This window comes from Scyliorhinus torazame, chromosome 28, assembly GCF_047496885.1.
Source record: "Scyliorhinus torazame isolate Kashiwa2021f chromosome 28, sScyTor2.1, whole genome shotgun sequence".
In the NCBI taxonomy this organism is placed as follows: Eukaryota; Metazoa; Chordata; class Chondrichthyes; order Carcharhiniformes; family Scyliorhinidae; genus Scyliorhinus; species Scyliorhinus torazame.
Window position 1 is genome coordinate 26154062 of NC_092734.1, and position 12338 is coordinate 26166399.

A 12338-nucleotide genomic window follows, 5' to 3' on the forward strand; every position below is an offset into this window, starting at 1 on the left:
GGCTGCCACCGTCATTAAAGCCCTCCACAGCATCTTTACCCTGTTCGGTTTTCCCGCCTACATCCATAGCGATAGGGGGTCCTCCTTCATGAGTGACGAGTTGCGTCAATTCCTGCTCAGCAAGGGCATTGCCTCCAGCAGGACGACGACCAGTTACAACCCCCGGGGAAATGGGCAGGTAGAGAGGGAGAAGAGGATGGTCTGGAAGGCCATCCTACTGGCCCTATGGTCCAAGAATCTCCCAGTGTCCCGATGGCAGGAGGTCCTCCCCGATGCACTAAACTCCATCCGATCACTACTGTGCACTACTACCAACGAAACACCTCGTGAACATCTCCTTGCCTTCCCTAGGAAGTCTTCCTTCGGGACCTCGCTCCCAACATGGCTGGCAGCCCCCGGGCCCGTCCTACTCTGCAAACACGTACGGGCCACAAGTTGGACCCACTGGTCGAGAGGGTACATATCCTCCAGGCTAACCCCCAGTACGCCTATGTGGCGCACCTCAAGGCCGACAAGGCACAGTCTCCCTCCGGGATCTGGCCCCCGCTGGATCCCCCCCCCCTCACCCCCGCCCCCCTCACCATCCCCAACCATATTTTCACTGGTGCACACCACCGCAGCCCCCTTCCCAGGAGGATCCGTCCTCCCACTGGCCCCATCCGGATGCGATGAAGCTGAAGACGACACACTCCCAGAGCCACGGATGCCCGAGCCAATGCCAGTATCACCGCCGGGACTGTGACGATCGCAACGACCGGGGCCTCCGACTGGCTGATAGTTTCATTGTAAAATGAACTTGTAAATAATTGTCTGTAAATATGTGTATTGCATGTAAAGGCACCGATGGGTACCGCTATAACCTCTACCACTGTAAACGCAAGGCCACCACCCCCGCCGGACTCTCTTTTTAAACAGGGGGTGAATGTGGTAGGCTATATTATGGGTATTGCAGTCCCTAGATGGGATGTACCTTCTACTGTAGTATGAGTGGTGGAACCTGCCTGCTGGTTCCACCCAGCAGGCGGAGCATAAGAGTCTGTGTTTCACCCACAGCAGTCATTCTGTACCGGAGCTGCTGGGGTAACTACTTGTTCATTAAAGCCTTCAATTGGACTACAATCTTGCTTCAGTAGTGATTGATCGTGCATCACCCTCATTCCCACTTCAACCCTGATCGATCTCGGGGAATAAAGCACTGGAGGGGGTCAGCAGAGAGGCAAATCGAACTGGAGGCTCGCAAAGTCGCACCCTGGCCGGAGCACAAGACAAAATACACAAAATAGAGCTCGACCTGGATTTGCAGACTCCCATTCGCAATCCAAAAAGACCCATTGGCCAGAACGGACGCGTCAATATCAACGCCTGTAATTACATCTTGCTGAAGTGGGTGCTACTTATCAATTACATTTCACTGATTGCACCGCCAAAAGATGCAACCTTTAACTGCTTCGGGAAAGCGCGGAGATAGAGGAGGAATTGGATGGGATAAGCATGTCAGCGGAATCGTTATGTGCTAATGAAAAACAACAACAACACGCCTGTGAGCCTCTTCCAGCCTCGCCTCCTGAGACTGTACTAATGAAAATATGGGCCTTTATTACTCTCCCCTCACCACACACACATTAACTAATGCTTTATAATCATATAATGGGTCCTTTAGTTAATGAATCTGTTCTGAAAGAAAAGTTTAACACAAAATTAAATTTACTTTACTTTGCCTTGTTGAGTTTGCCCATCGAACGTGTTTTTTTTTGTCAGGCGGGAGACAACGTGAGATCTGTCTGAGTTTAAACTGTTCTGCAGAGCAGGGAGGTAAACGTTAATCTTCCGGCTGTTCGCGCCGGCGGGATTTTGCGGTCTCGCCGATGGCGGGCGGCCGCGGGGCAAACCTTAACCAACAAGCGGCTGGGTGCAAATAACCTTTCAAAGAAAGTGGATACGGTTTTGGTTTTAAATGGCTAATCTCTAGTCTGTGTATTTAATTTCCTTTGTATCATTGTCCCTGTTTTTAATCTCTCTCTTTGAGGGCATTCGAAAGGGGTCATTCTAACAGTACTTTTAAGGGGCGTTTGGATCACTTCCCCAATCAATGATTGTCTAATTGAGTTGCTCATAGATACCCCCCCTCCTCCCAGTATCCCCAGAACCGTCAACAACACACATTCCTCCTCCCAAAATAAGATCCAGCTTCAGCGTATACTTCACACGGATGCATAGTGTCTGGTTTATTTCATAGAATTTGTCATAGAATTTACAGTGCAGAAGGAGGCCATTCGGCCCATCGAGTCTGCACGAGTGGGGGGGGGGGGGGGGGGGGCGTTGTGGGGTGGGTAATGGGGGGGGGGTTAAAAAATAGTTCTTCATGTAACAGTTATTTTTCCAACGTTTGACATTTTTGGTCTTTTTTTATCTTCTGTGTTTGAGATCTCCCTTTCGCCTCCAATGTGAGATTTTGTGCTTTTAAACGAAGGCACAGTTATACATTTAAAAACACATGGTGGAGTTAGTTGGTCCTTTAACGCTTCAGATGCTGCTGATACGGAGCCTGTTAAAACTAGTGATGGGATCTCACTGTCCCTCCAGAGGAGTAACCGGCTGCAACTCGCGGAAGTGTTGACATAATTTGTCAGGAAACTCTCATATTCCCCCCCCCCCCCCCCCCCCCTTATTTCCCCTCTCACAGTAAAGAAACTAATCCACAATGTTCGAGTGTGTCGATGTTGGGATTGACTTGTACAAAGACGGGGTAAAGTGGGTTGGATCCTCTGCTGAAGGATAACTGGTCCGCTTTCAAAGTTAAGGGACAAGGGGGAGGTCCCCTTTGCTCCCCCCCGGAGCTGTTTAAACAGCGATCGAATGAATTGGTCAGAATGTAAAGTCCAGCCCACCCCTTAAATCTGACCGCCAGCAAATATTGGCAGGGGCTCGCTCAGTTCCATCCTGTGCGAATGACTCCCCGCTAGTTGCGACAGCTAGAAATGGAAATAGACAATTTTAAAATTAGATCTCCGCCCCCCCCCCCCCCGCTAAAACTGGATTGAAAAGAAAACAACAAACAGGAGCAGGAGTCAATTTGCGTCAATGATCAAACCCTTTCCGTTTGCTTTCTCTTACAAGGCTAGGCTGGCAGCTCACAGATAACACCAGCGGGTCTCCCTGGGAAACGGGCTGAACAGAAATTCACCAGAGTATTCGTCTTCCAACACAATGGGTGTGGTTGGGGGGGTGGGGGTCTCTAACAGCCTCTGACAATTAAACCAACCATTCACATTCATCATTTTCCTCCGTGTACAATCCATGACAGATCCTTGGTGTGTTAGTCTGCCCTAACACTGGAATAGACTGTTCTGTACAATACCTAGCCCGGGTACAGGGAGGGCCCTCAGCCTGAAGACTGGTCCAACAACAATACTGAGCATTGCGAACGTTCGGGTCTGGTTCAGCACAGTGGGCTAAATAGCTGGCTTGTAAAGCAGAACAAGGTTCAATTCCGGTACCGGCCTCCCCGAACAAGCGCCAGAATGTGGGGACTAGGGGTCTTTCACAGTAACTTCATTGGAAGCCTACTTGTGACAATATGCTATTATTATGTGAGAGCCTAGTTTTTTTGCATAATTTAAAGGTGTGTCAAAGATACACTACGATGCAATGAGGAGCAAATGGATCACAGAATAGAATCAGAGGATCCACGGCAGTGCAGAATGAGGCCATTCGGCGCATCGAGTCTGCCCTGACCCTCTGAGAGAGCACCTTAACTTAGACCCACGCTTCCAACTCATCCCGGTAACCCCACCTAACCTGCACATCTTTGGGCACTGAAGAGCAATCTTCAGCATGGCCAGTCCACCTAACCTGCACATCTTTGGGCACTAAGGGGCAATCTTCAGCATGGCCAGTCCGCCTAACCGGCACAGGGCAGCACGGTAGCATTGTGGATAGCACAATTGCTTCACAGCTCCAGGGTCCCAGGTTCGATTCTGGCTTGGGTCACTGTCTGTGCGGAGTCTGCACATCCTCCCCATGTGTGCGTGGGTTTCTTCCGGGTGCTCCGGTTTCCTCTCACAGTCCAAAGATGTGCAGGTTAGGTGGATTGGCCATGATAAATTGCCCATAGTGTCCAAAATTGCCCTTAGTGTTGGGTGGGGTTACTGGTTTATGGGGATTGGGTGAAGGTGTTGACATTGGGTAGGGTGCTCTTTCCAAGAGCCGGTGCAGACTCGATGGGCCGAATGGCCTCCTTCTGCACTGTAAATTCTATGATAATCTATGATCTTTGGGCACTAGGGGGCAATCTTCAGAATGGCCAGTCCACCTAACCTGCACATCTTCGGGTACTGAAGAGCAATCTTCAGCATGGCCAGTCCACCTAACCTGCACATCTTCGGGTACTGAAGAGCAATCTTCAGCATGGCCAGTCCACCTAACCTGCACATCTTTGGGCACTAAGGGGCAATCTTAAGCATGGCCAATCCACCTAACCTGCACATCTTTGGGCACTAAGGGGCAATCTTCAGCATGGCCAGTCCACCTAACCTGCACATCTTTGGGCACTGAAGAGCAATCTTCAGCATGGCCAGTCCACCTAACCTGCACATCTTTGGGCACTAAGGGGCAATCTTCAGCATGGCCAATCCACCTAGGACAGCACAGTAGCACAAGTAGATAACACTGTGGCTTCACAGCGCCATGGTACCAGGTTCAATTCCCCGCTGGATCACTGTCTGTGCAGAGTCTGCACGTTCTCCCCGTGTGTGCGTGGGTTTCCTCCGGGTGCTCCGGTTTCCTCCCACAGTCCATAGACGTGCAGGTTAGGTGGATTGGCCATGATAAATTGCCCTTAGTGGCCAAAAAGGTTAGGAGGGGTTATTGGGTTACAGGGATAGGGTGGAAGTGAGGGCTTAAGTGGGTAGGTGCAGACTCGATGGGCCGAATGGCCTCCTTCTGCATTGTATGTTCTAACCTGCACATCTTCCGATGCATTATTTTGCATCCGTAGAAACGGTATTTGCAGCAATTTGCAAAAATTATAAGGGATCAGATATCCATTAATTGGCCATTACATTCTACACACTTCCTTCCACGAAGAGGCCGTTGCATTCGTTTCTCGATATTCTCTAAATATTATTATTATTAAATGCAGCGCCTGCATTTTGAACCTGGGGGCAGTTTTATGTGGGGGGAGGGGGGGGCAACACTTTGAATGAAGGAGGTTACAATCTGGGACTTCACTCCAACTAGTCCATTTCAACCACTTCTGCCCCCTCAGTGGGTATAAAAATGTTGACATTGCGATTTGAAATAAATTGGACGAGAAAGACAATTTAAATAATTTGCTGGCATATCTTCAGATCAGAGCGAATGTTTAATTCACAAACACATCAAACTGTGTGTGTGTGTTGCTGGAATGGATTAACGTTGAAAACTTGGACGGAACGCCAGGTTAGATAGTGGGCAACAGTTTACGGTCACTGTTTAAGACACTTGAGATTTTGTGAAATGGATTGCTCTGGGTTAACAAGGCTTGACTTTTAAGATTAGAATTTTTTTTTTAATTCCGACATTGTTAAAGCAAAAAGGTCTCCCAAGTAAGTCCCTTAATCGATAAGAAGATGATCTATTGACAGTGTTTGTACAAAGCTGCTGGCGTTCTTTTATGGTTAGTCCATCTCGCCTCTGCCGGCACAATACTGAACATTTGATTTACAGCGTGTTGTTCCTCCACATTTTCCGCTTTATATGAAGCAGGCTGCGAGTGGGCTGCTGGTGTTAGCTGACGGGTTGAAGGCACTGTTCTCTCCAACTGATGTGCTCCGTGAAGGTGTTTCAGGGCAAGCAGAGGGAGAGCATTCAGCGCTGACCTGCCCCGAGCGCAGGTTCTGGCCGAAACCCTCCTCCAGGATGTCGGCTCGCTTCATCTGCCACTGGCTCGCCCTGCTCTCGCCGCTGGCCACCCTCTCGCTCCTAGCCCCCTCGGAGAAGGGCAGAGCGGACAAGCGGGTGGTGTCCCACGCCATCCAGAGGCTCCACCAAGCCTTTGAGACGGGAGGGTTCCCAGACAGAGCCCTTCCCCGCGGGAGACCTCCCCAGTACATGCTCGACCTCTTCAGCGCGGTTGCAGACGTCGACGGCTTGACCAAGTACCCCCGTGTGCTGGAAGGAAACCTGGTCCGGAGCTTTAAGGATAAAGGTTTGCAAAAAATGCACATTGTTTTGGAAAATAAATAATAAATTGAAGTTGCTAATTTACAAGAGCAAATTCAGGTCAGTCTCAATAATATGGAATACAACTCCCTGTGCAGAAAGTGAGCAATTAGATTATGAAAATAACTTTAAAATAATTTGGGGAGTTTAAAAATCACTATGGAATAAAATGTGAGGATATATTTCCAAATTGCATATCTTCTGTAAGTCATTGATTTGATATATTAGAGGGAATGCAGGTAAGGTTAAGTGGTCAGTGTACATTTGGGCGATGTCGCCATGGTTGGGTGCTGATGCACTGTATGTCTGCAGCCCTTAAGATTGTGAAGATGGAGTTGCCAGCACTTTCTGTACATCTTTCACGTATAACTTGACACTTAAGGCGCGGCACAGATTAATTGTCATTTGAAAGTGGGAGTGATTGCCTGACACACAAACTGTCTTTTGCTCTCTTACAGTTCATGGCGAGCAAACCTACTTTTATTTCAATGTCACTTCAGTGGGGAGGGACGAGCAACTCCTCAAAGCCGAGTTACGGCTTTTTAAAATGAAGGGGGGTTCCCAGCACGCCCCCCACTTGTGCAGGGTGAGTATTTTCACTCTTCCCTCCCTCTGCCTTTTCTTTTGGGTTCAGTTCAAGTAATAGATTAGATTCTGATTACCAGACCTTATTTCTTATTTGTTCAAATCCCCACGTCTGACTCTTTTTACTTCCCTCTTCTTTGCCATTCACAAGGTGGATCTGTGCGAGTTACTGGACGGTAGCGGGAGTCGGGCCAATCTGATCTCCTCCAAAACCATCCCTCTGTACACAGAAGGATGGGAAGTGTTCACAGTCACGCAGACAGTAAGTTGCAGTTTGGGGATCTCCACTGTGCAGTTGTTCGTTGTCGAAATATTAATAGAATCATTACACACACCCCAGAATCCACCCTATTCCCTGACAGCCAGGGACCCACATACATATTATATATATATAATATATATATGTAAGAATTGATCCAGAGCCTATTAATAAATTCGCTTTATAAATACAATTATTGTCCGATTTGAGTCATTAATAAGGTTTTGCAAAAAAAAAAGCCTTTATTGCTCTTCCATCCCTCACTTTTGTTTATCTAATTTTAATATGTTTAGCATAAAATTTATGAGACCATTTTTCTCTGTTAGCTCCGCACCTTTTGCAATATATCCAACTAGTCTTGCATGATGTTATCTGCAGTTTTCAGGATTTACTCCTGCCCGGGGGGGGGGGTTGCATTTCTGTAGCATTGTGCACAGGCGGCATCTATACTGGCAGCAGTTCTGACGGTTTTTAACTTTCACCCAGGTGTGGAAGTGGGTTAGGAACAGCAGCTCCAACCATGGATTCACCATCATCACCAGCATCCCCCCGGCCGCAGGCTCCCTGGATTTGAGCCCGGTCAGATTTGCCAAGAGCAGCGATCACCGGAACAACTCGCAGCCCTTCCTGGTGCTCTTCACCGACGACAGGAGGCGGCGCACCCCCGAGGGCTCCAGGGCACCGACTTTGACAGGTGAAGGGGGCAAATTCTACTGGGGTGTGCAGTGCTCAGCATTACAGGCGTAACCCAGCCAACCTGTGGCTGGACACATTGTTGATTAAAGCGGGTGACAATTTATACACCCCTTTTCTAAGCTCAGTTTGACAAGTAGTTCATTTTTTAGCGCTTCGGTCGTTGTTGTTTTTTGCTGGCTGGTTTATATACAAATTTTAAAAGAACCATTTAGTTGTGGTCATTTTATGGTAAGCAACTATTGGCATCTAAAATGGTAAAATGTGCATGGCTAAATATTCAATACAGAAAGTTGTTAACATTAGCCATACTCTCACTCACACTGTATATAATATATACGCACACATTATATTATATACATATATTATATACATACATCTATTATATATACACATGTATACATAATGTTGTTAACATTAGCCATACTCTCTCTCAGACTATACATAATATATTCACACACATATATATATATATATACACATCTATAATATACATAATGTTTGTAACATTACCCATACATTACCCCGTGTGTGCGTGGGTTTCCTCCGGGTGCTCCGGTTTCCTCCCACAGTCCAAAGATGTGCAGGTTAGGTGGATTGGCTATGATAAATTGCCCTTAGTATTGGGTGGGGTTATTGGGTTATGGGGATAGGGTGGAGGTGTTGACCTTGGGTGGGGTGCTCTTTCCAAGAGCCGGCGCAGACTCGATGGGCCGAATGGCCTCCTTCTGCACTGTAAATTCTACTCTCAGACTATATATAATATATACACACATACACACACACATACACCTCTAATATACATAAATACACGTAATGTTAACATTAGCCATACTCTCACACTATATGTAATATATACACACATACACACACACATATATATATATATACACACCTACAATATACATATACACATATAGGCATAATGTTGTTAACATTAGTCATACTCTCTCTCAGACTGTATATATTATACACACATGCACCTCTATTATACACATACACATAATTACATAATGTTGTTATCATTAGCCATACTCTCACACTATATAACACACACACACGCACACACATATATATATACATACACCTATCATATCCATATATATATACATAATGTTGTTAACATTAGCCATACTCCCTCAGTATATATAAAATACAGACATATATACATAGAATATAATTTATACAAATACATTCATATAAATTTAAGTTGTTGACATTAGCCATTCTCTCTCACTACATATAATATGTGCACACATCTATACCTACAATGTATACATATAATACATATACACATACATAGATAAAGTTGTTATATTTAGCCATTCTCTCTCTCACTATATATTTATATGTACTAATATACTGAGGTTATTCATGAAGACCCCATCTTCTCAACCCTGCCCCTCACCTGAGGTGTGGTGATCCTCAGGTTAAATCACCACCAGTCAGCTCCCCCCTCAAATGGGAAAGCAGCCTATGGTTATCTGCCACTATGGCGACTTTACCTTTACTTTTATATATGTACTGTACACATAACTATACCTAGAATATAATACATAGATATACACACACGCATATGTATATGCATACTTTTGTTAATATTAGCCACTCTCTCTCACAGTATATAAGATATATATTTATACACATATATACACAATGGTAACATTAGCCATTCTCTCCATCACAATGTATAATTTATGTACATATAAAGCTATAATATAATATATCCCTACATATACACATAATGTTGTTAACATTAGCCATTCTCTCTCAATATATAATATGTACACACACACATATATATATTATTTTTGTATATATATATATATTATATATATATATATATGATAAGACAGCTACATTGTCCACATGCCTGTGACAAGACTCCCAAAACAAGTGCTCTACTCTGAGCTCCGCAATGACAAACGATCACTAGGAGGGCAGAGGAAACGCTACAAGGACACTCTGAAAGCCTCCCTGAATAAATGCAACACCCCTCCGACACATAGAATCACCTGCCTCAGAACGCACAAACTGGAGAAGCAGCATCCGCAAAGGCGCCAATCACCTCGAGGGTCACAGGGTGGAGCACGCAGTGGCCAAGTGTAAACAGCGGAAGGAGAGCACAGAATCCAGAGGATCCCACCCACCCACCTGATCAGTCACCACCTGCCAAACCTGTGGCAGAGTCTGCGGATGCAGGATCGGAATTTACAGCCACCCCAGAACCCACCTCCCCGGAGTGGAAGCAAGTCATCCTCGATACTGAAGAACTGTCCGAGAAGAAGAAGAAGATGGGAACATAGGAATTGGGAGCAGAAGTAGGCAATTTAACCCTTCGAGCCTGCTCCGCCATTCAAACAGATCATGACTGGCCTCAAATCTACCTCCCTACGTGTCCCCGTGTCCCTTTAACCCATTTTTTAAAAACAGAAATATATCTATCTCTGTAAGATATAAAATAAGCACACATATATACATATAGTATACATATACACATATATATATAATGTTTCTATCATTAGCCATTCTCTCTCACTATATATAATATACACACGTATATACCTAGAATATAATATTTTCATGTACACACACATATATGCATAATTGTGTTAATATTAGCCATTCTCTCTCTTACCATACATAATGTACACACTTGTACATATACATACACACACACATATATGTATATATACACACACAAATCTTAACATTAGCCATTTTCTCTCTCATTATATAATATATACATATATATGTATATATTGTATATATGTGTGTGTATACATATATATATACACACATATACAATATATAGGCACAATTACACTGAATCACAGTTCATCATGAGGAAAATAAGTATATTGACTCTAATCCTTCCAAATGTGTTAGTCTCTGGCTCTCTTAGTATATTTGTCTCTGTTTTTGGTGTGATTTGGAGGTGGTGCAATAAAGCCAATGGTTCCTCTTTGTTTAGGAGACAACACAGTATTGGAGATGATGCATCTTGTTCCAGCACTGCCTCCTGGAAATACCATTCTTTCTTCAGGCCGGGTGGCACAGAGCAGGAAACCCCGAGCTGCCCCTGTCCTTGCGAGGCCCTGCCAGAAACACCCTCTCTACGTGGACTTCGAGCAGCTGGGCTGGTCCACCTGGATCATTTCCCCCAGGGGCTACAGCGCCTATTACTGCAAAGGCTCCTGCCCTTTCCCTCTGGGGCAAGGCTTCAAAGCCACCAATCACGCCACGGTGCAGTCCATCGTCCACACGCTGAAACTTTCCCAAGCGGCGGGCACACCGTGCTGTGTCCCGGACACACTGCATTCCATAAACCTGCTCTATTTTGACCATGAGGAGAACGTCGTTCTCAAACAGTACGACGATATGATCGCTGTGAGTTGTGGATGTCACTGATTGAAGGCATCACTCCCCGAAGCAGAGTGCTTTCGAACACCCTGAGAATCTATATAAATGGAAAGGTGTTTTTTTGTTGTTGTTGAGAAAATGATATCAAGTTATTGCTCTGTCAATTAGCTGAATACACACACAATTTAACTTATCATTACCCCTACACAGCTCAGTGTTGATGCTTCTGTGTCTGTACAGAATTGATTGCTTGTAATAAAATTGCTGAATGCCTATGTGTTTCATCAGTTTCACGTTGACCATATGATAAACCAACTCTTCATAACGTTAAGTACAGTGTGTTACTGAATGGTAACATAGCTCGATGGCCATCTCCGCCCTCACACTTGTCCAACAGTGATGTGGAGATGCCGGCGTTGGACTGGGGTGAGCACAGTAAGAGGTCTTGCAGCACCAGGTTAAACTCCAACAGATTTGTTTCGAATCACTAGCTTTTGGAATGCAGCTCCTTCCTCAGGTGAGTGAAGTGGTGGGTTCCAGAAACATATATGTAGACAAAGTCAAAGATGCCAGACAATCCTCCAACAGTGACAGAAGATATTTATTAAATGTGAAGGAGAAACAGCAATTAAACTCAGAACAAGGACTGTGTGTGAAATGCATTCAGGTCGATCTCCAAGTTTGATTCCTCTTTTTTTTTTAAAAGAAAGGAGAGACAATCTCAGCAAAGAAGTTACAGAGCAGAGATATTTACCATCACAATCCGCAGCCCGCATAAAAAGCTGGCTCCGTTTCGGAGATCATTTATATTTTGCTAATTCGAAATGTTAGCTCCCTTTTCTCTCCGCAGAGGCTGTCCGACCTGCTGAGATTGTCCAGCATTTTCGCTTTGTGTTTCAGATTCCAGCATCCGCAGTAATTTGCTTTGAATTAAACTTATAGTATGTTTGATCCCCCCCCCCCCCTTTCTGAAGTATGGTATGGAACAGTCTGATTAAGCCGCACAACAGTTATGAAGTTCTGTTATTAACTATGTGCCTCAAAAGCAACTTTCCTGAACTCCTAGAAGCCGATCTGTTGCTCACCCCAATGTGAGATCCAAGATATTGATGGGCAAGTCCCAGGGTATGAATGGTTGAGGGAACAAATTCACTTGCTAACGATGGTCCAATTGCCAAACTGACCCTAGCTACAGTACAAGTTGTGGGAGTGTGACTTGCAATCAAATATGTGGCGA

At 45.2% G+C, this 12338-nt stretch overlaps 1 protein-coding gene across 1 annotated transcript; it reads left to right on the top strand.

Moving 5' to 3' along the window:
* Positions 1-5695: 5695 nt before the first annotated feature.
* Positions 5696-11361, top strand: LOC140403462 (bone morphogenetic protein 2-like). The gene is made up of 5 exons (XM_072491361.1): positions 5696-6187; positions 6660-6787; positions 6938-7048; positions 7532-7739; positions 10713-11361. The coding sequence occupies exons 1-5, from the start codon at positions 5737-5739 to the stop codon at positions 11147-11149; spliced, it is 1335 nt and encodes a 444-aa protein (XP_072347462.1). The 5' UTR covers positions 5696-5736; the 3' UTR covers positions 11150-11361.
* The last annotated feature ends 977 nt before the right edge of the window (positions 11362-12338 follow it).